At 39.6% G+C, this 26,582-nt stretch overlaps 1 protein-coding gene across 2 annotated transcripts in view; it reads left to right on the forward strand.

The window, feature by feature from the left end:
* The first annotated feature begins 1,637 nt into the window (after positions 1-1,637).
* Gasp (Chitin binding Peritrophin-A domain-containing protein Gasp) overlaps positions 1,638-26,582 on the forward strand; it is a 31,598-nt gene continuing 6,653 nt past the window's right edge. Inside the window, exons 1-5 of one of the 2 annotated variants that reach the window (XM_065235420.1) lie at positions 1,639-1,919; positions 19,353-19,562; positions 24,449-24,637; positions 24,708-24,918; positions 25,149-25,906. In XM_065235420.1, the coding sequence (XP_065091492.1) occupies positions 1,877-1,919; positions 19,353-19,562; positions 24,449-24,637; positions 24,708-24,918; positions 25,149-25,284 (789 nt within the window). In that variant the 5' untranslated portion in view covers positions 1,639-1,876 and the 3' untranslated portion in view covers positions 25,285-25,906. Of the gene's footprint in view, positions 1,920-19,352; positions 19,563-24,448; positions 24,638-24,707; positions 24,919-25,148; positions 25,907-26,582 lie in introns of those variants that run through there. The other variant, XM_065235421.1, reaches the window with a different exon arrangement.

Here is a 26,582-nt window from a genome sequence, read left to right on the forward strand (position 1 = left end):
CTTATGTTGCAATGAAACTATTTGACCTTAAGTTTTGGATATTATGACTAGATTTAGCAGAAGAACAGCAAATTATTCAAATATCTTTAATCGTTTTCACTATATGACTATTTTCAAAAAGCGACTACGGCAGTAATATGCATATACATTAGGGTGGGTCAATATTGCCCCCCCTACTTTTTGCACAGAATTCGAATCAATTTGCTGTCATCGAAAAAATAGTTTGGATAGTTTGATTAATCTTATTTTCAGGAATGGGCAAAATGGAGTTATATGTGAGATTTTGACACTCATTTTTCTATACATACAAACTTTAAAATTTTCTATCATGTTAAAATCGCAACCATAATAACCATTGATAAGATTTACATACTTTGAAAAAATCGTGCCATTTTACATGCTGACATATACGAGCGTAAATTTTGACAAAACAATAAGTCATAACAGACGCGAAATTCAGCTAAATCAAACGTACCTTTCGTTTAAAAATAAACTTTGCAGTCTCGGAGCACTTAATATCACATCACATGTTTGTTTACGTCTCATCCCTTAGGTGAAAGATGGATTCCGTCACGTGTAGAATTAGATATTTCTAAGTATGTAATACATTTGCTGAGGACCTAAACATGAATAAAAAAAAAAAATGGGGATCAGGAATCCACCATACAACATAACTCACCCTAATTTACATATAAGAACTTCCTATGGCATTCTTCATTATAACAGAAAAACTGTGATTGTCCTTTTATATCTCAAATCTTTACTTTAAAATGCTTGCTCTTTTTCAAAAAGCTTCATATTGTTAATTCTTACCACTGACTTTTCATATTCCTGTTGAATATTCTTGTATTAGATTTTCCTTATCGTTGAGTTGGTTCAAACTGCGGGGTTCTCATAATTTGTGCAATTCAGACACTAAATCGTCCGACTGGATTTTCATGATTCCATGCTATTGATCCGGTTGAGGTTGTTATTGTATTAGATGCTGTTGAAAGCATGCTTAGGCCATATTTTTGATACATGTAGTCTCCTATGACTCATCATTTTAGGAATACAGCCATAATTTGGAATACATAGTTCGCGCAGTGTATCACGTGCATTCAATTTAAAATAGATTCTCGAATCAACATTCCTTTTACCATTTTACACAGACTACTAATGTTCGTGCTACGACGTATTAGCCTACCGTTTCGTACGAAAAAGCTTGTACCCAGAAGAACAACACCGATCGAGTTCTCTGCCTCCCGCGAAGCACTCCCCGCGAGGATCATCTAGACTCTACTTGGGAGGCGCTGTCAACGGCGGTGACAACGCTTTAAGAGAAAAAGAGAACAAAATCAAACGAGACCCACCCGAATGAATAGATCGCAAGGGGGCACACAAAAGAGCATAGAGAACCCAACACCCGAAGGAGGATTGCAGTACCAAGAGCTTGAACCTGAACCGAATGCGCAACAGCAGCAGCAACAGCGAAAGAAACGCAAGCTCGTGACGGGGATCTTTTGCGCCGGGGCAACTTAGGTGGCTCTCGCTCGCGTGGCTTATTTTACGACGCTCGATGTTTGTGTTGGTGTGGCGGTAAACGAAAAATCGCTTTTTCCACCTACTGGGGTATAAAAACCGATTGTAAAATTATCTTTTAATACAGTTTTCTTAGAGGTTTCGCAGCGTGCACAAATCGAAGAGATATCCTTAGAGAAGAGTACCGTATCGGTGTGTAGAGGGAGATTACCCTTTGATCCGTTTTCCGTAGACCGTGCAGTGGTTTATTCGGAGTACAGTGTGTGAAGTTTGTAAAAGTGTTGGACATTTGAAGATTTAGAATCGAAGAAAAAAGGACACTGTTCCAACGAGTTCAAGTGAAGTGAACGACAAAATGAAGTATAGCATAGTATTTGTAGTTGCTTTGTTTGGAGCCGGTATGTAGAAAAGATTACATCAAACATGTTCTAAAGACAAATAATACTTGTTGAATTGTGCTGGAGAGATATCCAACGTTATATATCTGTGCTGCTCTGGGTCTGTGTGGGATCAAGATTCTGAGGGGCGAGATTAAATATTTGCTGGTTTGTCATCTACTGTGTGCTGTTGTGTTTTTACCTTGCATTGGACTATGATGGTTGCGAAAGCATGCTGTCGTCAGGATTGGAACGTTTAGTAGTAGCGCCTGGTGGGACAGTTGGTTAGAGTGAGAAAACACGAGGAAAAATTGTTTCGGCTCCGGGTTTTACTTGAGCGTTACAACACAAATGCGGGAGGTTGTCAGAAGATTGCGCAGATTAGTACTCCTAGAGTGTAATATAGTCTGGCAAAAGACTCGAATCAACGACTTGTGGCCTGTCAAGTGAAAGGAACAGTTTTTTTTTTGTTCAGACAGAACGATCGATTATGGCGAAGGAAGCAGGGGAAAATATAATTGATTGTGTTTTGTAACGCTATGTGTCTGGACTGTTTCGGGTGGATTCGACGGAACGTAAATAATGTTGAGCGGGAAACCGAGTGATGAATGAATATTGTGAAGGCTTGCGGGAATACACCAATTGTCGAATTTCACTTTGAATTCACATCCGTTTTGTGTCCACTTTTCCTTTACGTCATTGGGAAATTTTTTATGATTTTTTTTATTGATCAATTACATTTACAAGTGTGTCAATATTTTCTATGTAATTATCGATGAATCACATTTTTTAACCAATAATTGTGAAACAAAATTGCAATTTTGTTGATAGATTTTCTGTGAAAATCAAACCGTTATTTGTATTTCTTAGGTTGTACAAAAAATTAACCATAAATTATGAAATATAAAAGTTTCTTTAATAATGTGAAACGTATTGAAAGGGAAGAATTGGTAGAACAATTTTTAAAATAATATAATTTTATGTTGAAACTAGAAAGTAATCTATAGGATTTATTACGCAGTAGAATGTTGCAGAATTTCTTAATCTCAAAATTAAATTTAATATACTTACTTTGATTAAGTATATTACCAGCTTAACTCATGGTTGAATTGAGTAGTTATCCGAACATACAAGGATCAGAAAGCATAATTTTAGATTTATTACATCATTGAACATAACTTATTTCACGACCGATTACGCACCAAATAATAGGGTTTGATGTTTTTAAGTAAGGTAAACAAGCACATGAAAGACATTGGAACCGTGTTGCTAAAATCGAACCCACACTTAACTTGAAGATTGAGTTGACAAAAAGCTTATTTTTTTTCCAAAAAAAAAATGGTTCCAATTTATTAAAAAGACAACTTCCATTAAAGATTCTTTCGAGTCAAGGTCTCCCGGTTTTGGGACAACTTCGTTCAGCCTAATGTCAGGGTACAGTAATTTATATACATCCCCAGGCTAGATTGGCTTTTTAAAAGAAACTAGATCTGCGTGAGCAGCTGCGATATTGTCTAGTATTGTGTTTCTTTGTTGCCTGTGGCGATAATCTCCAAAATTCCAATCTGCGAAAATGGCGAAAAAGTTACGAAACTCGTTAGGAAGTCTCGTTTGCTTTGAATGTCCCGCTGTGGTACCGAAGAAACGGGTTAAGGTTGACCTTGACGACAGCACAAATTCCAAATGTGGCTAGTGGTTGTTATCGGGTGGATCAGAGTTATGTAATTCGGTGACACATTTTTGGAATAAACCAGTTTTGATCGCTGCTGGTGAGATGACGATTGTGAGCTGGCAGTCTTTGAAAGAGGCAAACGACCAATTTAAACGGTGCTATCTCTTTTCTTTGTAAACCTGAAACCTCAATCCAATATGCCCCACCCGAGGCAATCGTTCGAAATCTGTTACTGCCCACGTCGTCATGCGCTGAGTAACAGCCAAATTAGTATTCATCAAATCGAGGATCAACACTCTTCTCCTCACGACAACTCAAAGTGGGATCACAAAACAAGAGAGCCCATCAAGCAATTTCCAGCTCTCACTCACTACGACGTGCACATACGTTCGGGCAGGCCTAGGTTTTTCCTTTGAATTTACGCGTAGAGCTATATCGACAAATAAATTTATGCCACCGCTTGACATTCCTCGCACGTCTCGGTTTATTCATGATGCTTTCCATTCACCCCCACTGGAGCTATCCGTTATGCGACAATACCGAAACCAACCATGGAGTCGTGCAGTTTGTCGACAGTTCTATCGTTTCTTTCCGCTACCTCATGCACTCGTCGCATGGTGCCGACAAACGCGTGATGAAATTAGTTAATTTGCCTGATTGAAATCCTGTCTCCTTCTGATGTCTTGTACCCTTTCCTCGGATGATTGTCACATTGATAAAAAATACCTCCTACTATTGCAACAGTCAATAGTGTTAAACTACTCAACTCAATAAGATATTGTTAATGATAAGCCGAACCGAAACTTGACAGAAAAATGACCATTCGAGAAGCAGCACTCAACAAATCAACCTTTCTATTTCCTTAAACCAAGGCAAACAACAAGCGATAGAGTGCTTTTTCATTACTATATCACTTGTGTAGCTGCTTCTTCTTTTTTGCTTGTTTCCAGTAGAACACTTGACTCAATTTATTGTGGCTCCAAGTGCCTTCCTTTCCCCCTTAAATCTTGATTGCTCTATCAAGATATTGTTGTTAGTAGCCATTTTGTTCGAACCGGATTTGAGTTCACTCCTAGCATGGGACAACCGAAGACGGTCGCAGTAGTTGGGATTCACTTGCAAACACAATCGACGAGCAAACCATAGCAAAACAAGAAGAGGAAAGTAGCAGATAATCGCTCGCCTAATGAAAATCGTTGCAATTTTCTACCAATTAGCTATTGATCTTTTCTTTCACCAGCCCAGCCAGTACTCTCTAAACACGAGATTTATTGTTATTGGGTTGTTTTTCTCCATCGCTCACCTGAAATAGAGTTCCGTATTTTCTTACAAGTTTTTTTGTCGCTAAAATTAAATCAGGGGTTTGATTAAAAAGTGAAATGATGAAAGTTTGCAAAACGTTTGAAGTCGCTTCGTAAATGTGCTCCAATTGGTTTCAAGTGGCTTCATTTTCCCAGCATCATCATCCTCATCATCTTCACAAGTACTGTTTTATTCAATTATGGCAAACTCCATTCAAGAAGGCTTGAGCGTTCTTTTTGTACAGTGAAGTATTTTTGCATCCCCATTTGTTTCTCTTTGCATTGGAAAATCGAATAGAAGCATGATTAAATTATTTACCACTTTGGACTGCTGCCATTGCCTGTTATTTTGGTTGTGCTCGGATAGAGGCTTCAATTGCACTTTTAAAGTGTGGCTTTCCGGAGCAATCGAGTGCAATTAAGTAATTTTGGACGAATAGTTGGAGAATCCGGAAATCGTAACTAACTGCTTGCCCTCGCACAGATCTATACGTGCACTTGGCAAGAGTGCAATCAGCAATAAGTTTGTGCTAGTTAACGAGCCATATTAAAGCTTCCTTCCCTCCCGCAAAACACCACTCTTGATCAAAGAGTCATCAATATGTAATGATGCTGTCTAAGGTTGTGATGGGCCTCGGTTAACATTCAAACAACGGCAAAAACCAATTACCCACACCACCGTTCATCAAAGCGGGTGGCAATCGACATTACCTTCCACGCAATAAACATCATTTTGTTCCCCATAGCTTCATGGCCAGCGCGAAATTAGTCCAACCTTAGTCATCGTTGCCACCAATATGTAACACTTTGTTGGACATTAATAATAGCTGGTCCGCAGCACCTACTGGTCTTTGGCCCTCGCAGGTCCCTCGGCAGCTCTATAGAGCAATCTATTAACACCTTCACCATTACAATGATGCAGACGCTTGTCCACATTCTGGTGGTACTTGATAATCGCGATAAAATGATTAATTAATGATATCTTCCCATGGCTGGCTCTTTGAAGTAGCTAGTCTATCTAGCTGCGCATCGAATGCGATTTGAAAATCCTACAGTGATCATAAGCGTGCATAGAATTCTCCGTATGCCACAATATACACTGATGTACAACTTACCATATTTTATTTTCACTTATTTTAATGAGAGCTTTTTTGGATTACCACCTGGAGTTTTACATTCTTCGAAATCGTTAATGTCCGTTGAAGGATTGTGGTATTAAAGTTTGTATGAATATCGAAAAGCAGTGCCCTTCCATCGTATGCCCCTGTGAGTGCTTTTCTACACTTGTAACACTGCCAGCAATGTGTACGATAGTTTTGAACTAATTAAATTAATCAACCGTATCAATCTTCAATTAGACGCAAAACACACGCACTGGCTGGCTAGTCTTCACTGGAAGACAGTGAAGGCACGCTAATTTATACTATCTCATCATTTATGTAGATCAGGCTACGCTAGATATCCTACACTACGACCACCCGCACAAATCCGTCAAATGTTTAATTATTGTAATTAAATTTACCTTCCGTCCACGGGTGCAGCCAGTCGTTGATTGAGCACCAGTGAATCTCCTCTGGCAGTGACAGTTAATCAGAGAGATAACAAAAATCAATACTCACGAGATGCGATTGTGTCTCCACGGCATTGCTGCCAATGTAAATTTCAACAGAAATCGTTTCCAGAACAAAAGCCAATCCATACAAGCTTTAGTGCGTATGTGATGCGGTGAGTTTTCGTGAAAGATTAATTTCACCTTTCACCACCAGACGACGACCGTGTATTGAGAGTACGTGTAATCACGCATGGATAAATACGCCTTTGTACGCTCAACTGTGGATATCGCCTGGGTATTGGTGCGTGTATTAAGATATGATAAGATAAAAGGCAAGTCGCGTGTTGAGATCAAGAAGTTGTCCCCGTTGTGGGACACATACTGATGAGGAGAGTAAAAGATCTCGGGTGGGATTGATTGACTATATCTGCATCCGTTGTTGAAGCTGATGTTAAACACAATTCACGAGTGTGGATGTAGATATGTTACTCGCTTGACCACACAGAACTTGCAGTAGGATCTGTTGTTGCCCTTCTTAGAAGAACTATAGCCCAAGTAGGTGAGATGTTTCAGGCGAGTAAACTTTACAAACGATTAAAGCATTAAAGGGAATGAAATGCGATAGCTACGATGCTGAGATTTGATAAAAATTCGGTAGCCGCCAAGCTCATGTTAAAGTAATCAATTTGCCAAAAACGCTCGATTCGCCCAGCCTAGTTTGAGTGCTTTGTACCAACAGCAACCAATGTACCGTGTCGCATGCCTATTGTTGTGTGTTAGTTGTTCTATACTACCCGCCAGTGTCTCCACGACTCGCGGGGTGCATGTTCGGAATATTTATGCGTGACATTTAAACGGCGGCGTTTAACGAATCAGTTTCCACACCACCACCATCACGTGAAAGGTGTCCCTTTTGTAGCTACACCACGTCCCTCGAAGGTTCTAAAAGACACAAACATTGCGATTCGATGATACTGCGGGGGAAATGAGGAATGTCGAGCGGGTAATTACGAAAACGGATAGCCAACGCCTAGTGGTATGTGAGCATTAATGGATAATAGAATTTAATTAACACATAAATAAACATAGAATGCACCGCACTAATTCTGGATGTACACACACGTGCGCGGCCACGGTCAACAACACAGATGGGCGGTTTGTGGGAAAATCACTGCACTATGAAGACGAACCGGAGGAAGTATTGGAGGAAAGTCTATAAATAAATCTCAGACTCTCGGTCTATAAGGAAGCGAAAGCTTTCAATCTGATGCTGCTCCTAGAATTTCTGTTGCACCATCACCATCATTACCGAAGGTGATTGGTACTTGGTGAGTGGAAGAGAATGTACGCTACAATCTAATTGAATACAACTTAATTTATTTAATTTATGCACAATCTTGCCCAGTGCAAACAGTGAAAATGGAGTTGATCCGGGTCTCGTGCAGTGTGCTGCTGTCAAATGTCAGATGTGAGGGATCTTAACCTTTACCGATTGATGGACAGTATTGTTTCGTCTAGATGGCCTAGATGGCCGAATGTATAGATTCCAATCAACCGGTCCAGTTGCTTAAATGCCTTTCAATGGCATACACATCAAAAGTGATTAATCCGTCAGGCCACAAATTTTACATTTCCGCACTCCTTGGCTGAGAACGGCACTGGGAATAAAAGTGAAAGTTATCTAATCGTAGCCGCTATCAATGCCTACATAAAAACAAAACCGCAGAGATTATTTCGAGTGCCGGCGCAGATAAAGGCAATGATTTTGCAAGCACTCAAGTAATCATTATCGCAGCTGCCGTGCAAAATTGTTCGCGATCACGAAGGGAGGTCGCTGCTCTCGTTCCATGTTAATGAATCACGAGAAAACTCGATAATCCATATACTCAGATTGCATGGAACTTGGTTTGACCACGATGACATGTCTGCCGACACAATCGGACGATCGAGGCGCCGGTACGCTAAGCACTGAACATGGTACAGACTTTCACGTTACCGTCGCTCGTCGTCGTGATTGCATAACTGCGCAAACCCGGTCGATCGTTTCTTGAATGGTCAAATGGGGTCTTAATAAAATATGTATGTTTCTCCAACTCTGGTGCGCATTTTTGTTTTTCCACCTTTGTCATTGGCGTGCACCAAATGACGCAATATGACACCGATTATGTCATCGCTTTGTTAAAACAAGGAGTTGTCTCGTTTGCTTAAACATTTGGGAAGTTCTGTTTTGGGTAAACTCCCTTTACAACTGGATCACCTTCATCATCGGGCTCTGCGTTGATCTACTTTGGTGATCCACTTTTGATCCAGCCTCCGCGTGAATGTTGTCGCCTGGTATACAATGTAGGTAATCATGGGCACAGAAAGTTGCGGTCTTCAAGTTGAAGGCTAATGAGATGTGACAAGGTATTGACTCGTTCACGAGCTGCGCGTCAGACTAAGATCGTGACGAGACCGACGACGGCAGGGATATTGCGGCCGGAATAATCGACTAGGAGTACATTTTGCGCAATTATATCTCGTGCCGATCGGGAGGTATTAGTGTCAATGCTTTCTGAACTTGGCGTAATTACAACTTCCTGCGTTTCTCATGTGAGATGCCTTGAATACTGGGATCGCTTTCGTTTAGCGATCGCATTGCTGAAGCTTTCCCTACATGATGGCGTCTTGTGGTAAGTCTGTAATAATTGCTCGATAATTACATATCAACCGATGAAGGTCAACGTGGTTTCTCGAGCAACATTATTGTTCCAGCTTAAGTACCAGCCGTTGACTGTAACGAGTTAAACTTGACGACATTGATTCGGTTGGTTGTACGCAGCGAAAGTGATTTATTTTTGCAGGGTAGGTCAATATTGCTGCGTAATTTTTGTTTTTTAAAGTAAAAAAAAAAAAAACGATGTAATGAATATTAAAGAACAAAATGCTTTGCAAAAGAGTGATGCTGTTCTTTGTAAGTTTTCAACGATGGGAGTTGACGTCTAAGATGGGAGTTTCCGTTTTGCAGCTGGGTTGTTACGAATCTGAGCTTCCCACCTGGTGCTATGTAGAATTTTCACCGTCTTGAGATTTACGCTGCAAGAGAGGACACACCATTCGGAGGCTCTAGTTTATCTCCATTGTCATAAGATCTAATGTTGATACTTTTTCACCCGGATATGTATATATGTTGGCGTTGATAATGGGGCAAAAGCAACAAAAGCGCTGGTTTTATTCTTCATCCACGGGTAAGGCACTGAATGAAATATTAATGCAGACATAAGCAGAAGGGTGGCCCAGAAAGATGTGTCGTTGAGTGCTATATGTGTGTGGGTATGCGCGAGAGCGTCAGAAGGAGTCAACATGACTGTTAACGGTGTTGTCTATTTATTTATAGATTCCACCTCCTCTATTCGGGGCCTCTCGACATTTGTACCACCTCCTTAGACGACTCATGTATGTAGTTAGCAAGCAGAAGAGCACCCAACTGTACTTGCTACAACATCATTCCGCTAGATATCATTAAGCAAAGCCAAGTGCCTTGTCTCCCATGTGCCTCATGTTTTAGCAATAACGTCGCTCGAAAATTTGTTCACAATTAGGATATTTACATTCTCTGCGCTTTCCTTCACCTTGGACCAAGCGTTACGCAAAATACCGTGCCCCTTTCCTGATTTTCAACAAACAAATCTCAAGCGAGCGCACACGGTGAATAATAAAGTTGAAATGTTGTCTCTGTGCATGAATGAATAGTTATGAACGAAGTGTTGCAATGTTTGAGTAAATTATTGTAATGGTCAATTGAATGTTACATTTATCGTATCATTTTTCTTTATATTTGACTTGACGCACAATTGGAAAATGAGAAAGACTTACAATTCATAACTTAGAAAGCGCTAAAAAATCACCAATTTAAGGATAGGTGAAAAGTTCGGTGCATCAATTAAATTAAAATCTTGCATGGAAACATACTTTGCCAGTCTTAGGCTTTCAAATCTTGCAAATAGCACATTCAGCACTGCTCCTTTCACAAGTCAGCAAATTAAATAATCATACCAAAAGTTCAACAACCGTAGCCCAATTACGAAGCCCAGCTACAAATACAGCTCGACCACTCCCCGATCCCGAAAGTACACCCCTAATGCTATGTGGGCGCCACGGGCTGCCTTCATTTCGCCACATCCGATGTAACGAGAAGGCAACCATCGTAAAGTGAACGTACTGACTTATCATCATTATCATAATGCAAACGGTTCAATGGACAGATGGAGGCAGCAAGGCGGACAGTGTGCAACCGTACACGCCAGTGTAGAAGCAGAAATATTCGTTTCTACAAACAGTCAATTAGCCGCTGCATTAGGCAAAATAGGTAGCTTGTTTGCCATTGTTGTTACGGTTGGCGAAAAACAAAACTCCGCGAAAAGTTGCTAACACACACTAGACTTGTACCGTTTTCGTCGAACGTCAATAGTGTTGTTGCTCAACAATTTTGAACGGTGACGCGACGCAGCGTTTGACTGCCTGCTTACACTAATTAGCATCATTGGGCAACTCTTCTCTCTACCGTATTAGCGCCGCCGCCGTTTATAACGATTGAGTCACTACATATGCGGCTGCTCAAAACAACTCAAATAACTGTCAAACGTGATTAGAGCCCAGTGATTATTGCGAGAAAGGCTGGTCCATGTTTTTGCGGTCATTAAATTATCATCTATCGATAGCGACACGCACTCACGCCCGCTTGTGGCCTACTAACCGCTGATATCTGACCATGAAGGCGGCTTGAGTCGAAAACTCGTTTGGACGCTCTTATTGAATAGCTGCGTACGCAAGTTTTCTTCGTCATCTTTCTGCCTACTGTTTACTTCTCATTCATTAGCCAACAATGTGTTGAAATCGGCCAGTCGACGAACTTACCTACAGCTGTTCTCCGGTTTCTCCCACAGAGGAAAAGATCCACCACTCAAACGAAAGCGAACTTTTATGCTGCTCTCCTACTGTTATGTAATGAGCAGAAGAAAATAACCAAAAACAGACCCACATTCGAACCCGTCCGGGCCGTCCAAATGAGGCCATTGCGGGTAGAGAAAGGAGTGGAAAGCAGAAACAAGTTGCGATCTAGGTTTGTCCGCGGGTTGTGCAACTAAGCTGCGCGACCATAAACGGACTACCCATGGGACAATGATCCCAACCGGTCGTAGTAGGCGTACGGTGGCATCGATCATATTTCGAAGTTATTGCATAACTTGCTGTTGGTTCGCTTATGAATGGGTTGACGACGGCGGGGCTGTGAATGTCTTCGCAGAATAAAGTCAACAATAAATTGACATAACCCGGTAAACTTTCGTGTAATTCCATCTGCGGATACTCGTGCTTGCATAATGATTTACACCCATGTTTGCTTTGATATCGATGCCAACATTTCATTAGGACGAAACTGCATACATCTCTACATATTTTCGGTTTTCTTGTAACAATGCATCATCTGGGCAATACAAATGGATACCTTTGGATGCTAGTAAAAAATGGCCAAAAATATATTTCCTTTGAAATTAATGTAAAGGTCCAATATTAGGTCCACTCAGACCGACATTAGGGACATTAACTGTACATGTAAAAACACCTCTGAAAATTTAAGGGTGAAAGGTGGGAGGTTTAACCTTCAAGAAAATTGGTTTTCCTGATCGAATTCAGACGTGTTCACTGAAAATGGATGAAATGCATAAAATACACTTATATTCTTCAACCCTCGCAATGGATCCGGGAACAGTTTTCTACACGTCAACCGTATCTTTGCTTGCTTGTGCTTTTTCTACATTTCTTCAGCCTCCCTCTTGTGGCTACAAAAAGAGCAAAGGCTAATGTGTACTTTTATTTAATTGAAAATAAACAGTCTATTATTTACTTCATGTCTCGATCGAATCGTATCGAATTCCATCGTCACAATTACCTTCTTCCGATTGTCTTCCGCCAGTTGAATGTGTGGACCAGAGGGGTAAGACAGAATGATGTAACAACATTGAACATGGTTCAGTCAGTGTTCTCATTCCCCTGTTTTTAAAGCTGGAACGAAAAGTCCATTTAAACACTTAGTGTTATCCAGGAACATTTTCCATGCAAAAAAATAGTCAGACTTACCCAACGGGTGTGGAAGGAAGAAACGAAATTAAAAATAAATACAGAAAATTACTTACATTTATTAGCAATAAAAAAAGCCTACTACGATGCCGGGTCTAGAGCGGTAACGAGTGAACCAAACTATTTGGATCCCTATGACGATTGCTCAATCAACGCTGAAAACACACACTCACCGTGGAGAGCGAATATTAGCAAATGGCTGCTCAGTTATGCAGGCGCCTTTTCACTTTCAATTTTTAATAAATTGCTGAAAGTGTTGCAAGCGGCGCCATTCGACGATTGTTTTAACTACCAACCATCCTTCCCACCACTCGCGTTTACTGACTGGCACATTCACCCGCGTAGAATGAAATCTCCTTCATGCGATAAATTGAGCAATTTTGCGCCACATTTCATTTTTTTTTTTCTCTCGTATGTTTGAGTTTCCATTGGTTTGTAGCAACAATCGATAACACGTGTTAACAAACAATGAAATTGGTGGCTGATGGGTGAAAAAATGCATGCCGATCGATTTGCTCTAATAAGCGAAGGAATTTCGCACGTTTGGACATAAAATACTTTGTGTACTATGGCGAACCGATGGTAGAATGTCGATTGTCGGTGCTTGTGGGGCAACCGGTCGCAATATAATTTTGCGCTCGATGCATTTCATAATTATCTGATAAGCGACGGTAGCATAGTGCATCGACAGACTGAACTCGCTAGGGTGGCTCCTCGATGTAGTCCAAAATCGGTTGGCCAGAAATTATCACCTCGAGTATGTGTCATTTACAAAATTGCCGAAGTTGAGACTCGAACAAAAAGTTTATTTTCCTACAACCACCCTTGTCTAACAAAATAGGAACCATATTTGCTGTCACAGTCACTGCAGACACAGTGGTGAGAGGGCTCATTAAAATTCAATAAACTATTACAATTTTGTTGGTTTCATATACCACTGCAGATGCTACTGCTTGTCATAAAATGCATTTGGCATATTTTAGATGTAGCTATCGTGTCTTCATTTCCGGTACTACCCATCATCAGGAGGCCAGTGGCCAATATCGTTAGTGGCCAATCGGGATGGGTTGCAGACATAAATAAAAGATTGTCGCTGCAGATAAAAATTATGTTAATTATTGGTTAATTATTATCTGAGGGAACAATTTTACCGACATGATGAATTGGCGTTGAGTGGTTGATAAAATTTATTGACCTTACATTCGTTTTGGGAGTTTAAATTGTTGCTGCAGTCAAACTTCGCTGGAGACTTGAACTATCAAGCGATGAACCCAAGTGCAAAATATAAATAAAATACAAACATACACACACATGCACTAGCAATCCATTTCAGAAGCAAATGCATTTTGTGGTCATGAGCTCACGTTTGCGAAAGAACAGAATTCCAAATTAGATCATAGCTTTTCCAAGTCATACCGCTTGATCGGATCAGAATTCTTGCGCTCGAGAAATGACACCATTTACCACACGTTCTGTACAATTTCCAAACGCGTTCACTTGTGTATCTGATGCTACTAAACCGGGTGCTCAAGAACGCTGTAGCGAGCAGTGTGAACTCAATACACCTTGCAATGGTGACGATAGTACTTACCCCTACCCAGTGTTGCAGAGAAGTGAAACCCGCGCGCGCCAATTAAGGCAGCAGCAGATTGGCTTTCGTGTTTATAGCTCTAGACAAGATTGTTCTTGTTATACAAACACAGAAACCTGCATCCTACAGAATGCAGCCGGTATTTTCCTCGTATCCCTTTCGCACCCTAAACAGAATGTTACAAGTCTCCGCCAGTTGATGGCTAGGAATCGTTTCTCCAGCATCTCACACCATGCGTCCGCGTGGATGCAGTTTCAAGGCAATCTACTACCGTCTAACCTTTCTCTCCTTCTCATATACCAGTCTGTGCAGTTCAGTTCAAGTGGTCGTTGTCGTACCACTACTTCCCGGACAACGACAGCGACAACTACGAGGGCAAATATATGCGCACCATTATGAAGCTTTGCTGCTGCTTCTGCTGTTGCTCTCCATTCTCGAGAGGAAAACGAATTTTGCTCTCTATATGTATGGCCTCTTCCTTGCCTCGCTTTGACCCACCACCAGCACCTTTTATTCATTGTTGCCGAAAGGGTTGCATTTGACGCCCTCTGTCTGCCGTGTTTTGTATGTCATGGCTCTGACGATGATGAGATCGTAGCAAGAACACATTCCTTTCACGCTGTTATTACATGCTTCAACGCTTTTATTGTTTGAGGTTCACTGAAGTGTGTATGTGTATGGGTTAAAGCGGGGGTGGACTTGACTGCCAACACACGATCAAATAGTGCAGAAGGTTGGTTTGAATTTCGTCTGACTGAGTGATGTAAAGCTTTTCGTGCTCATGCACCACTTCGCTACCTAGAATACAATTGCATACTGTTTTTCTCCCTAAAGTTTCAAAGGCTTTTTCTCGCAAGTCCAAAGATGGAACAACTTTCCCCAGCAAAAATATGAACTCTTATTGGTGTGTCCATTGCTATAAATTGCAAGCATTTCTCTAAACCACAGAAACCATTCAACCAATTAAGCTTAATGCACTACAACCAGATCGATTTGCAATAACTGATACTGTCAATGGCGCCAATGTAATCAGACCACCAACATCCACCATTGGAAACAGCCTATACAAAAATAAAAAAAATCGAGTCACCGCTGGATGTTGACAGTCTTGAGTGGATAACATGGTTTAAATTTTCATCGATTGACGTTCAATTCACTCCATGCAACCGCTGCCATACAAAACGTTATAGTGGTGTAATTACATAGATTCAACCACAATTGTTCGGACCCTGAGGGAAATTAGGAGGTGGTGTAAAATTTCACTGCTCTCCATTCGATCATTCTACCAACGACGAAAGACGTGCTTATCATGTATTAGCGAGAGCTACTTTTGCCTGAAGTCACGTCTTGGTGTAAGCTGTACAAAGAAGAAGGAATCCCAACAAACACTCATACGCCGTGTAAGATCATAATCTCTTGCAGATTAGCGCTTTGGCAGCATTACAAACCTTTATTCGTGCAAATTTTATACATGTTTAGATGTTTTGCTTCGAGAACGGGAAGCTCACCACACCAACCTCTTTATAGCGCGCTCATCTTGTCTACATAAAAGAAGCTCCTATCGAACAGAAGATTTTATTTTCTATTGCTTATTTGTAATATCGTGCATTATCTTTATTCCAACCTTCAAATCGGTGGTGCTACTATAGTCTTTGCTATAGCTGCTTGCTTCTTACCCAACGCACGGTGATGTGTCTTGTGTGTGTTCTTCAAAATCATTGCACTCCAGGATCAACTCTATTCCAGTCTTCCTTGTTGTGCATCACAAAGCATTGCCGAAAGGTGAATGTTATATTATTACCAACCTTCAGATTCAGCTTCTCGCATCTGGCGCTCCAGGCTTTCCGTATACATTGAAACAACCCAACAACCTCATAAAGTGTAGAATGTGTTTAGGTACAGTTGCTGTCGATGGCTTCCTATACCTTTCCATTCTTAAAACATAAATAGCTCCATCAGCAGCAACAATACATTTCGATTCTTTGATGCTTTTCCGTAGGATGTATGAAGTGAACGTCGTCATCGTCATGAATTTCGCCTTTCCAGCAAAGTAGCTATGTGGCAAGATTTGTCTATGTTGTACCTACCGACCTAACAAAGTAAGGCAAACACTAGATTTGATGTGATGCAATGGATCAAAAATAAAACAACTCCCTTTGATTCTTTGAGTATTTTACTTTTGATTTTCTATTATTCTTTGTGTGTGTGTAGATATTTAAAGTATAGAACGTATTTGGTTAAATCATTAAACTTGCCGTTATATTTTATTTGTATCCATTTTTTTTATACACTTAGTGACAGTTTCTAGATGAATCGAGTTTGCATGAAAAGTATGCAGATTTGGCAATGTTTCGCGATATGATGTGGTCTCTGGAAGGTTTTCAAAATAATGTTATAATTTGTTTGTTAGCGTATATTTCGAACAATTGCATTGTGTCTAGAAAATCATCTCAAGATATGTATTTTGGAAAAACTTGCTTGTACGCTGCAGTTCATTGCAAGAACTTGAATTAAATATGTGATATGAAACATATGCATAGGATGTAAAATATCCAACTTAAGATTGTATGTAATAGAAAATAGATTTGCGTGTACTGTATCATAATTCAAATCTTTTAAAAAGAGCCACCATTTTTGCACGTATAATCCATTTCTATGCATTAAATTCGATTTCGTTGTTTGTATCTGCGTGCTTCTGGTTGTCTGGGAGATCTAGCAGAAGCTCCCAAACAATATTGTTTTGATTTTGAATTTAATTAAATCTTAATTTTTTTTTTAAATTTTGATCCTATGTCTAACAGACAAATAATGGTGATGGCTGATATATTTTGTAAATATAGTATATTTTTATAACGGCGCCGGTGGTGTAGTGATAAGCGTGATTACCTCTCACCCCAGCAGGCCTGGGTTCAATCCCAGTCGGCGCCGCCGGGATGTTCTGAGGCATAACATCTCTGATCACGCCTTCCTTCGGATGGGAAGTAAAGCAGTTGGTCCCCGGTTCATGAGTTGATGGATCGATAGGTAGGGTCCAGGTGTGGGAGCTGCCTTCCTGGCACGCCGGTAGCATTGGTGCTCAGCACGGAAAACAAGATCGACGGAAAAAAACAAACCAAAAAGTATATTTTTAAGACAAAAGTCACAAGCTACTATTATTTGTTTTAAGAACAGACACTTACAACATATCAACCCAACCCTGAAACCGGTCATTTTCCTTACCTTGGTAGACACGCTCTACTGAGTAAAACAAAACTATAACAGCAGTTCAAAAAGTGAGTGCTGAAACTGAATCCTGCCCCTGATGTATCCTACAAGTAGAGGGCTGGCAAGAAGCTTGCCAAGACTGATTCAATCAGAAAATTTTCGCCTTCACTACCACTAGCAAGACTGAAACTTGAAGTGGTAGGTGTTTGAGAGGCATCCGGGATAGTTCAATTTATTGCTCACGTTTCTTTTTTTCTACACCTTCACCATGCTTCTGTTGATCTTCCTAGGAAAAACTCATACAAGACACGGCAAAAATTCCTATGTTCACCTAGAACCCCAATGCACGGTGTTATGTCTGGAAGGGATTTGGTGCATTATAAATTTGATTTTATTATTAGTTTCCCTTCACCTTTTCGAAACACTACAGAGACTGCTGCTTGGTGCCATTCAATTTGCTCCATTTTTCTTTCCATTTTCGACGAACTGCACGTTGCAGCTGCAATGCCGGAGCCGTTCAAATTTTCATGTCGTCGCTGGCTGGCTGGCTGGCATAGATTGGCAACTAACAATCATTCTAGGAGATTGGTACCAGCCCAGATGAATACAAAAAAAAAAAATCATGAGTCATTATTATCTGCTCTGGATCGGAGTGAGTCACTTGTACACAGAGTGATTAACTCACTACGATTCGGAACGAAATTGAAAGCGTGAAACTGTCCTTGCCCTAGTGACATATAGCCGTTGTTTGTATATTTTTTACAATCGCTATTGGTAACGGTTTCTTTGCTTTTGTTCGTAGAATGACCAATCTCAAGTTTATTGTCCTATCACTAACTGACAAGGCCACGGGCTAGATTTAAAATTATAGGCAATTTATTATGGTTGTCGATACTTTTCCCCATTTTCGAATCACCGAATTCATTTTTTTTCCACCTGCAAACTGGGACTGTAAGTGATTGGGTCAGCAAATCATTTGACGCAATGAGCCACCCATCCAAAGGATGGGTAGCAACAAGAAGTAAAGATTAATTTCAGATTGACACAAATTGCACTGCGCGACTGTGACTTGTACTTTGTTCGAGCCATTTGCTTCTCGCGGTTGATGGGATAACAAGAGTTCACCAAATAACCTAGACAGAAATCAATCATTTCTGCCATCAGTGTGCCACCCACAATGATTTTTTCTTCGTTGACTTCTTCTCTATGGCTAGCAAGTTCAATTTTCCGCGAATTTACCAGACACGATGGTGAGACAAAAGGAAAAGTGCTACCATCACAGCTGTCGATGTCTTTGCCAACGAGCTCTGCGAGATGTATAGGACGTAAGGAAATGTGGAAAACAGTAGCGTGTTGCTGGTTGCATAAAAGGAGGGTGGTAGACAATTGAATTGAACCGGATTGCCTTGAAAACTTTCCATCATTAAAATTCGGTAATAGAGCCCGCTCCCGACGACACCTATGCAAACACCGGGAACCATCTTTCGCAGCAGAGAGCTTGAGCGGCAATGCCACGCTTCGCCTAACATTTCGTTATCTGCAATCAACAGCTTCATCTGAAAAGTGCGGGGTGTTTCTTCGACGGAGTCTCCACGGTACACGCTTTTTATTTGCGTTCCTTTTTCGGAAGGTGAAAATTTGTGGCAATCCATCGAATTTAGGAGTTCATTTATTGAAAACCGTAGCCATAGCCATCATGGAGGAATCTTCTCCGCTTGTCAACTGATGGGAGGAATGAGATGTAGGGTGTTTATTTACCACCAGACGGGTGTACGCGAGAGATAAAAAATCGAGCTTAATCAAAAGTTTTGCGCTTACCGAGCATCAAGTTTGCGAGTTAAATTTTACGGCTGGGACCACAACGGAATGGATGGGAACGATCGCGTGTTGTGAGCTATCATTGTTTGCGTGAATTTTCTCCAGCACAATTTCCACAGGATTACGACTTGCCACCACCGAGAGGCAGCTTTATGGTTTTGTCATTTTAATAATCCCTCATTCCATTTTCTTCCCACAGCAATGGCCCAGGACAGCTTCAAATGCCCAGACGATTTTGGTTTCTACCCACATCACACATCCTGCGACAAATACTGGAAGTGCGACAACAACGTGGCTGAGCTGAAAACCTGCGGAAATGGTCTGGCCTTCGACGCGACAGACTCAAAATATCTGACAGAGAACTGTGATTACCTGCACAACGTTGATTGTGGTGACCGCACACAGCTAGGTAATTATAGTTTCCAAAATGTTTTCCCGAAAATGAATATCTTCAAATGGCTTGAGTCCTCCCTGGAATCTATGCCCCAACCAACCTTCAATAGACACCAACTACCACACGCCTCAGTAGAGAGCGCAAACACTCACCGAGGTTCGCCTTCGTGTGGACTGTGTCGCCTTTCAGCGATTTTGTTTATTTATTTATTCTAGCCGTGTATCAGCTCGTGCAACTGTACCAAATCTAGCTAATTATACACTGGTGACTCCCTAGTCGTGATGTGATGGTGTGCATGTATGTCTGTGCACACCCACGCTAATGTTTGCATGAGCTTCCTAAGCTAACAACGGCACTAGCCAGTTGCCTAGTGCCAGCTGTGTAGTCAGTAGTATCAGTAGCCACCATGCGGGGGGCATGTGTGGGTGGATGGTATATGCATTGGTAGAACTGGAACAAATTGGACGGGTTCTAAGCATCACAGTTTGTTAAGTGGTACCTTGCACTGAATTTAAATATCTACAAATCAGAATGTAAGCCAACTATTCCCTGGCGTGTATCCTTCTAAAAATATAGGCTCAATAGCTTTAATTTTATAATAATAATATATTATTATAATTATAATAAGCATTCTTTCCGAAAAAAAAACTAAGACCCCAAGAAATTTACTGTTTCAAAACTACTAAAGGATTGCATATATCTGCATGTAATTTGCGTGAGATCAACCAATGTAGTTTTAATTACAACAAAATAGTAGATTGAAAATGATGTTTCTTCTTTTAAATAAGAAGGAATTGAATTTTAAGGATCAAACCAATTAAAAGATACATATTTTTTATAAGTTGCCATGAAGAGACTTGAAAATCTGTTTTTTTTCCTGTGAAAATAGTTTTTTTTATAGATTGCTGAGATAGGTAATTCCCATTTCGTTTCATTAAAAAACATTGTTTCTTATGAAATGAAAACAAACTGTTAAGTTGTGCAGTATTTTAAAACGTTTCTTCGTGAGCTGGTTCGTTAGAAACGAAAATTGACTTTTTTTTTAATTGGAACCAATTTTTGGTGGTAGCTCATGCAATGGACAAAAATACCAAAACTAAAGCAGATATACAGTGCCTTCCCGTTCTTTGGTAAAACATGGGTTTGTCTCCTTTGCTTTCTATAAAATCCATCTAACGCTTTTTCCATTCATTTTTGTTTACTAGATCATTAGTTTGAGATCCTTTTAAAAACTGGTAACTGAATATGGCTAATATGCCAAATAAAATCAAAATGTCAAATATATAACATAACTTTTTTTGGATAGGTTTTCCAAAATTTTAATCACAACGGCATGACTTTCAAGTGTATTTTCATCGTTAATCTTTGGTTTATACAAGATATTTTCGTGATTAAATTGATTAAGAGCAAAAAAAAAACACAAAATGGACCATCGCGATAGTGGTATACGAAAAAGTGTGTTATCAATATTTATATGAAATTTTCCTAGCTACAACTTTGCTGAAGACACCTTTTTTGATTGAACGTCAAGACAATTAGTTATTAATTGATGTCCAAGTCGATAACTTACTTATATTATTAATCGGTTGCTTCCTAGACAACACTGCAGATTGCACTATGACATAGTAGTCAGGATGTTTTGCCTTATTATTTGAGCCTGGAATACCAATGTATCCTGCTGAGCAATTGATGGATCATTTCAGAAGAATATCATCTTCATAATTAATTAATAATAAATTATCCTGACGATCAATTAAAATGAAGTCTTCAGCAAAGTTGTAGCAGAGAAAATATCACATAAGTAAACAAATAGCAATCTTTTTCATAAGTAATTATGACGAAGGGCTAGTGAAGGGACGATGAGAACAAAAAGATCAGTTTTCCCAAAAACGATATTTTGAACCACCAAAACACAGCGCAGCCTTCTTCGATCGTAATTTTCGATAAATTTCCATGTTAACAAAATCAATGTACACTCTCCGGGTTTAAAGCGTAGTGCATCCGGATTTGATTCATTGTGGCAAAGTGACGGGTAAATCCATTGAGCTTTACAGCGCTTAATCGGCGCACACTACTTCACCATCTTAATCGAACAAGTGGGAACAGAAGGGCCTCAGATAGCCTTCACATTAAAAAATAATGAAACTACATGTGAAATGGATCATGTATTGAAATAAGTTATTTATAGCTTTTGGTATATAACTACTAAATCATGTGCATCATGTAAAATTCCATGTAAAAATATAAGTTTTCTCCTGTTAATTTACATGTTTAAACATTGGCAAAAAGTTTACATGAATGTCATAACATTTTTTGCTGTGTAAACATCCATGCGTGTAAGCTTGTATTTCTTTTCGCGCAAACTACACAGCAGCAAATAAATTTTAAAATAACATCCAAGAGGATGCACTTCAATCATGCCACAGTAAAACAAATGCAGTAAATGAAGCGTAATGCACTGTATTAATGATAATTTTGTATTTTTTGGCAAGTAATATTACACCATATTTTCGACACGATTGAAGTGCATCCCCTTTGATGTGATATTTATATATATTTTTTTTTTGCTGTGTAGGACGTTACAAGAAATGTGACTTAAAAAGATGGACGGTTGCACACAATATTTGAAATATTACCCAAGATGTCTCATAACTTTACACGATATTTAATGTAAACTTGTACACACTTAGAAAAATTCATGTAAATTTAGGTGTTCTGAGAGTGACATATGGAAGCGTCAATTTTGACATAAATTTGAGTATCAATCAAACGTACTTATCGTCGAGCAACGAACTTTTCAGTCTCGGAGCACTTAATATTACATGACATGTTTGTTTAAGTCTCATCTTTTATGTCAAATATGGATTCCGTCACGTGTAAAATAAATTATTTCTTTGTGTTTATGATATATGACGCTCCATTTATGTGCAATATATTTAACAGAAAATTACACTTCTTTTTCGAAGTGTGTATATATGCTGTAGAAAAATTGAAATGTGCTTTATAATTTAAATAGTATCCAGCAATCAATATAACAGCGCATCATTCATAACTGCAGACAAACAATCACTTGATTGAAGCACGAGATCTCGAAATATTTCAATGAAATAGTTCCCTTTCACACATTCCAAGCGCCCCTTCTATTGTAGCCTTCTGCATAATGAAGAACGGTTAAGATATTCCCCGTACAAACACATTCATGTTTCTTGGCATAACATAGGACAATTATATTTTCACGGAGGAATTTTTATCTTCATTAGCGTACAGTGCAAGGTTAATTGACTACTTCTGTTTTATCGGCGCAGCTTGGTAATAAAATTGCAAAATCTCTCCGCCATCACCGAGAGCTGCATACGGCCCCGTGCGCAGTGCATATTATAATAATACGGCGCTCACTTGGCACGGTGTATAACGAACGGTAGAAGTAGGATTGTTGCACGTGGGATTAAGTCGAGCACTTCCGCACCCAATTTCTAGTCCAAACAGAAAAGGATGAAAGGGTTGGAGGGCCGGAAAAGAGCAACAGTACCAGCTGGTACTACTTTGAAAAGCGAATACAATTTACCAACGATACTCGGCTGCACAAATTGTGTTGCTAATCTGCTTGCCAAGCTCATTCATACGCAGAGATGGATGCAATAAATTAAATTTCATAAATTATATTAAATTCGTCCCTGTTGTACGCTGAGCTTCCCGTGCCGTTCCACTGTACAGCACACGTTACATTCGTTTATTATGTAGTAAGAGGCCTGGTGTATGAAGGTAGGAGTCACTCAACTGTACATTCAGCCACCCACGCGTCAACTCATGTGAAGTGCAGCCATGAATATTGCAGCCATTTAGTCACCGATTACACACACGATTTAGTAGGCAAAGCGAGGAACCGAATGTTACCCAGAATGGAAGAAGGCCCACTTTTTGCGGTGACGCAGAATTATGAATTTTGAAACGATTCACATTTGTTTAACCTTGATTAGAGCTTGCAAAACGGGTGATTAGTAACTTACATCAATTTAAATCTAATGCAGATGGCTACTCTAATGTGTAGACATACTCACACTGCAGCTTTAGTAACACTATGCAGCAGTGCCGAATTTTCATATTAAATTTAATAAAAAAAAATCTGCTATCTTCAACACCATCAAGACGAACATTGAAGTTAAAGATTTTATCTGCAGGAAACAATGGCAAGATGAGTTTCAGAAAATTCATACGGCATATTTCATAAAACCAGGTATTCATGGAACCGCAAGAACTTGTGGAATGACGGAACATTTTAATTGAAATTGCGTTTCACTGGCACTCCCTCGACCCACTGCGCCCATCTTCTTTTTCATATTTCAGGTAAAATTGTTACATGTTACTGTGCTCACTGTTTGCATTTGACTTCTGATCACAGAACCACATACAGAGCGATAATATTTACTGTTTCTATTTTGCGTTTATTGGTTAATTAACTAAAACATTCAACGTGATATTGATCTTTATACCTAATCCCAATAAACATATCCTATATGAATACAATTATATGTACATGTAGTCCGTTTGAGGATACATTCAACCAAGTTCAATTTACAATTCAATTACTCAATAGGTGAGCAACCTAACCAGGTATCAAATATTTATTAATGATTATTACACGAATAATTATGATAATGGCGGGTATTAAAATAATTTATATGAACGACTAATAATCGATGCAAACCGAGCGGCAAATTGATAAAATATTGCATTTCATATGCATACCATCTGCTGCAAACAGAAACAGATGCGAGTAGAGTAATTTGACACGATTTTGAGATGGGGATTACCTACGAAGTGCCCCTAAGATTTACTAGGAATAGATTTTGATTTTACCTGTTTGCTGTAATCTAAATCTGAATTATGTCATCTTATTTCAGAACCGCCAATCACGACTCCACACTGCGACCGCCTGTACGGTATCTTCGCCGATCCTGCCAAGTGCGACGTTTTCTGGAACTGCTGGAGTGGTGAAGCCTCTCGCTACCAATGCTCTCCTGGATTGGCCTACGACCGTGAAGCCCGTGTATGCATGTGGGCCGATCAAGTTCCAGAATGCAGGAACGAAGGTATGTCTAGCACAGATGACGTTATTGATTTGAAAGAAAACATGTTTACATTTATCTTACAAATTTTTAGAAGTAGCCAACGGCTTCGCCTGCCCACCTGCCGGTGAAATCTCCAACGCTGGATCGTTCTCGCGACATGCTCATCCAGAGGACTGCCGTAAATATTATATCTGCCTAGAAGGAGTTGCCCGTGAATACGGATGCCCAATCGGAACTGTCTTCAAGATCGGTGATTCCGATGGAACCGGAAACTGCGAAGATCCAGAAGATGTTCCCGGATGGTAAGAAATTGTTTGACAGATATCTTTTGTGCAAACTAACACACTTCTGATACACACTGATTGGTACATCAAAGTTTGGAAATTCTAACCCTCTTTCTGCGATTTTTTCTATCTACTCACTGTTACTACTTTCTTCAAAATTTGTATCTAATTCACCTAAAATCACAATATTCCATCATCCATAACATCACAACATTTAACTTCACATCTTTCATTTACACCCCCTACAGTGAAGATTACTATGGTGACTTGGACTTGAAAAGCATCCGTAAAAGCGAACTCCTCGCCGGTCTCGCACAGGTCCAAGGTGGTGGCCAACCTGGCAAAACCACTTTCAAATCCAACCGCCCAGGAAAGGAAAACTAAACTATAAATCAGAATATAGAAACGGAAATCTTCTTCTAGAAGACCTAGAGACCTAGACGCTAGGGACAACAGCGGAACTAGTTTCTAAGAAATATTTTTTTAAACTTTGGAATATCCTCCGATAAACATTCTGCTTTTTGACCAGGAGGACAATAGACTGTTATTAAAGTAAAGATTCTAGATAAGTGATAGTCAGAGAGGAATACTCAAATCTACAGAAAAAAAAAATTACAAATCTTTTACAAAACTAAGCAAACTTTTTCTAAAGATGTCTCATAATTTTTAAAACTCAAGAGCAGTGAGCTTCGCTAGATCAGAGAGAACACGATTTTAATTTATTTATTTTCCTTCCTCTTAGTTAAGATGACGTGAAGCATCGACTCTAATTTCTACACAAATGTGAACAATCCTACCCGTCCTGTAGTCCACCTTATCCATAGAACCCTCTCAATTTTACTGTGTACACCGACTGAGGAATACTGCCTCATAAAACAAGTTTCAACTTTTCTATGAAAAAAGAGATTTCATTTGTATGTAAAAATTGGAAAATCAAATGCCTTATACAGAAGAAGAAACCTAAGAAAAGATTATGATAAATAAAGGGAAAAATCGAAAAAAAAAACTGGCAACCCTTTACTACTTCTTCATTGCATCGAGTACTTAAATATTGAATCACCATTAAATGTCACATTTCCCATTAAACCAATAATGTCCAACTGATCTATCTCTTCCTATCTGTAATTCTTACTATCTGTCTCCTTCCATTTCGGCTGCAATCGCTCAAAGACGAGCCAAGCCATTTCCTGGTTCTCTAACTCTCCCGTGCTAACCGAGTGGAATATTTGTTTAACATCAAACTCTCAACTGCTATACAGGATTTTCAGATGAATTCGTTCATGCTTAACGTCAATCATGTAATGTGCTGTGGGGCTTATGTAATGGGTAATGTATGGATGTGCTTCTTGACATTGATTTGGTGGCGTCGTGTCTGTCTGCGAGTAGAATGTTGATGACATGTGATGAAAGCATTTTAAATTGGCTAATTTTATCGAGCTGAGTTTCGAATGAAACAGTTGATGATGACACATCTGTTGACTGTAAGAGTTTACTGGGAAAAAAAGATAAATGCGTATTGAAAACTTTAAAACGTTCCCTAAGTCATAAATAACGATCTTTTGGCATAGTTTTTGTTCTGCGATCCAATTTCGTAGCGACTCAGATATATTGCCCTATCCGTGTGTTTGTTCTACCTTCAAAGAGAAGCGGAGAAATAGAGATGTTTAACTTATTTAACCTTC

This window comes from Ochlerotatus camptorhynchus, unplaced genomic scaffold, assembly GCF_037179485.1.
Source record: "Ochlerotatus camptorhynchus isolate MF236.1 unplaced genomic scaffold, CSIRO-AGI_Acam_v1.1 ptg000482l, whole genome shotgun sequence".
Lineage (NCBI taxonomy): Eukaryota > Metazoa > Arthropoda > Insecta > Diptera > Culicidae > Ochlerotatus > Ochlerotatus camptorhynchus.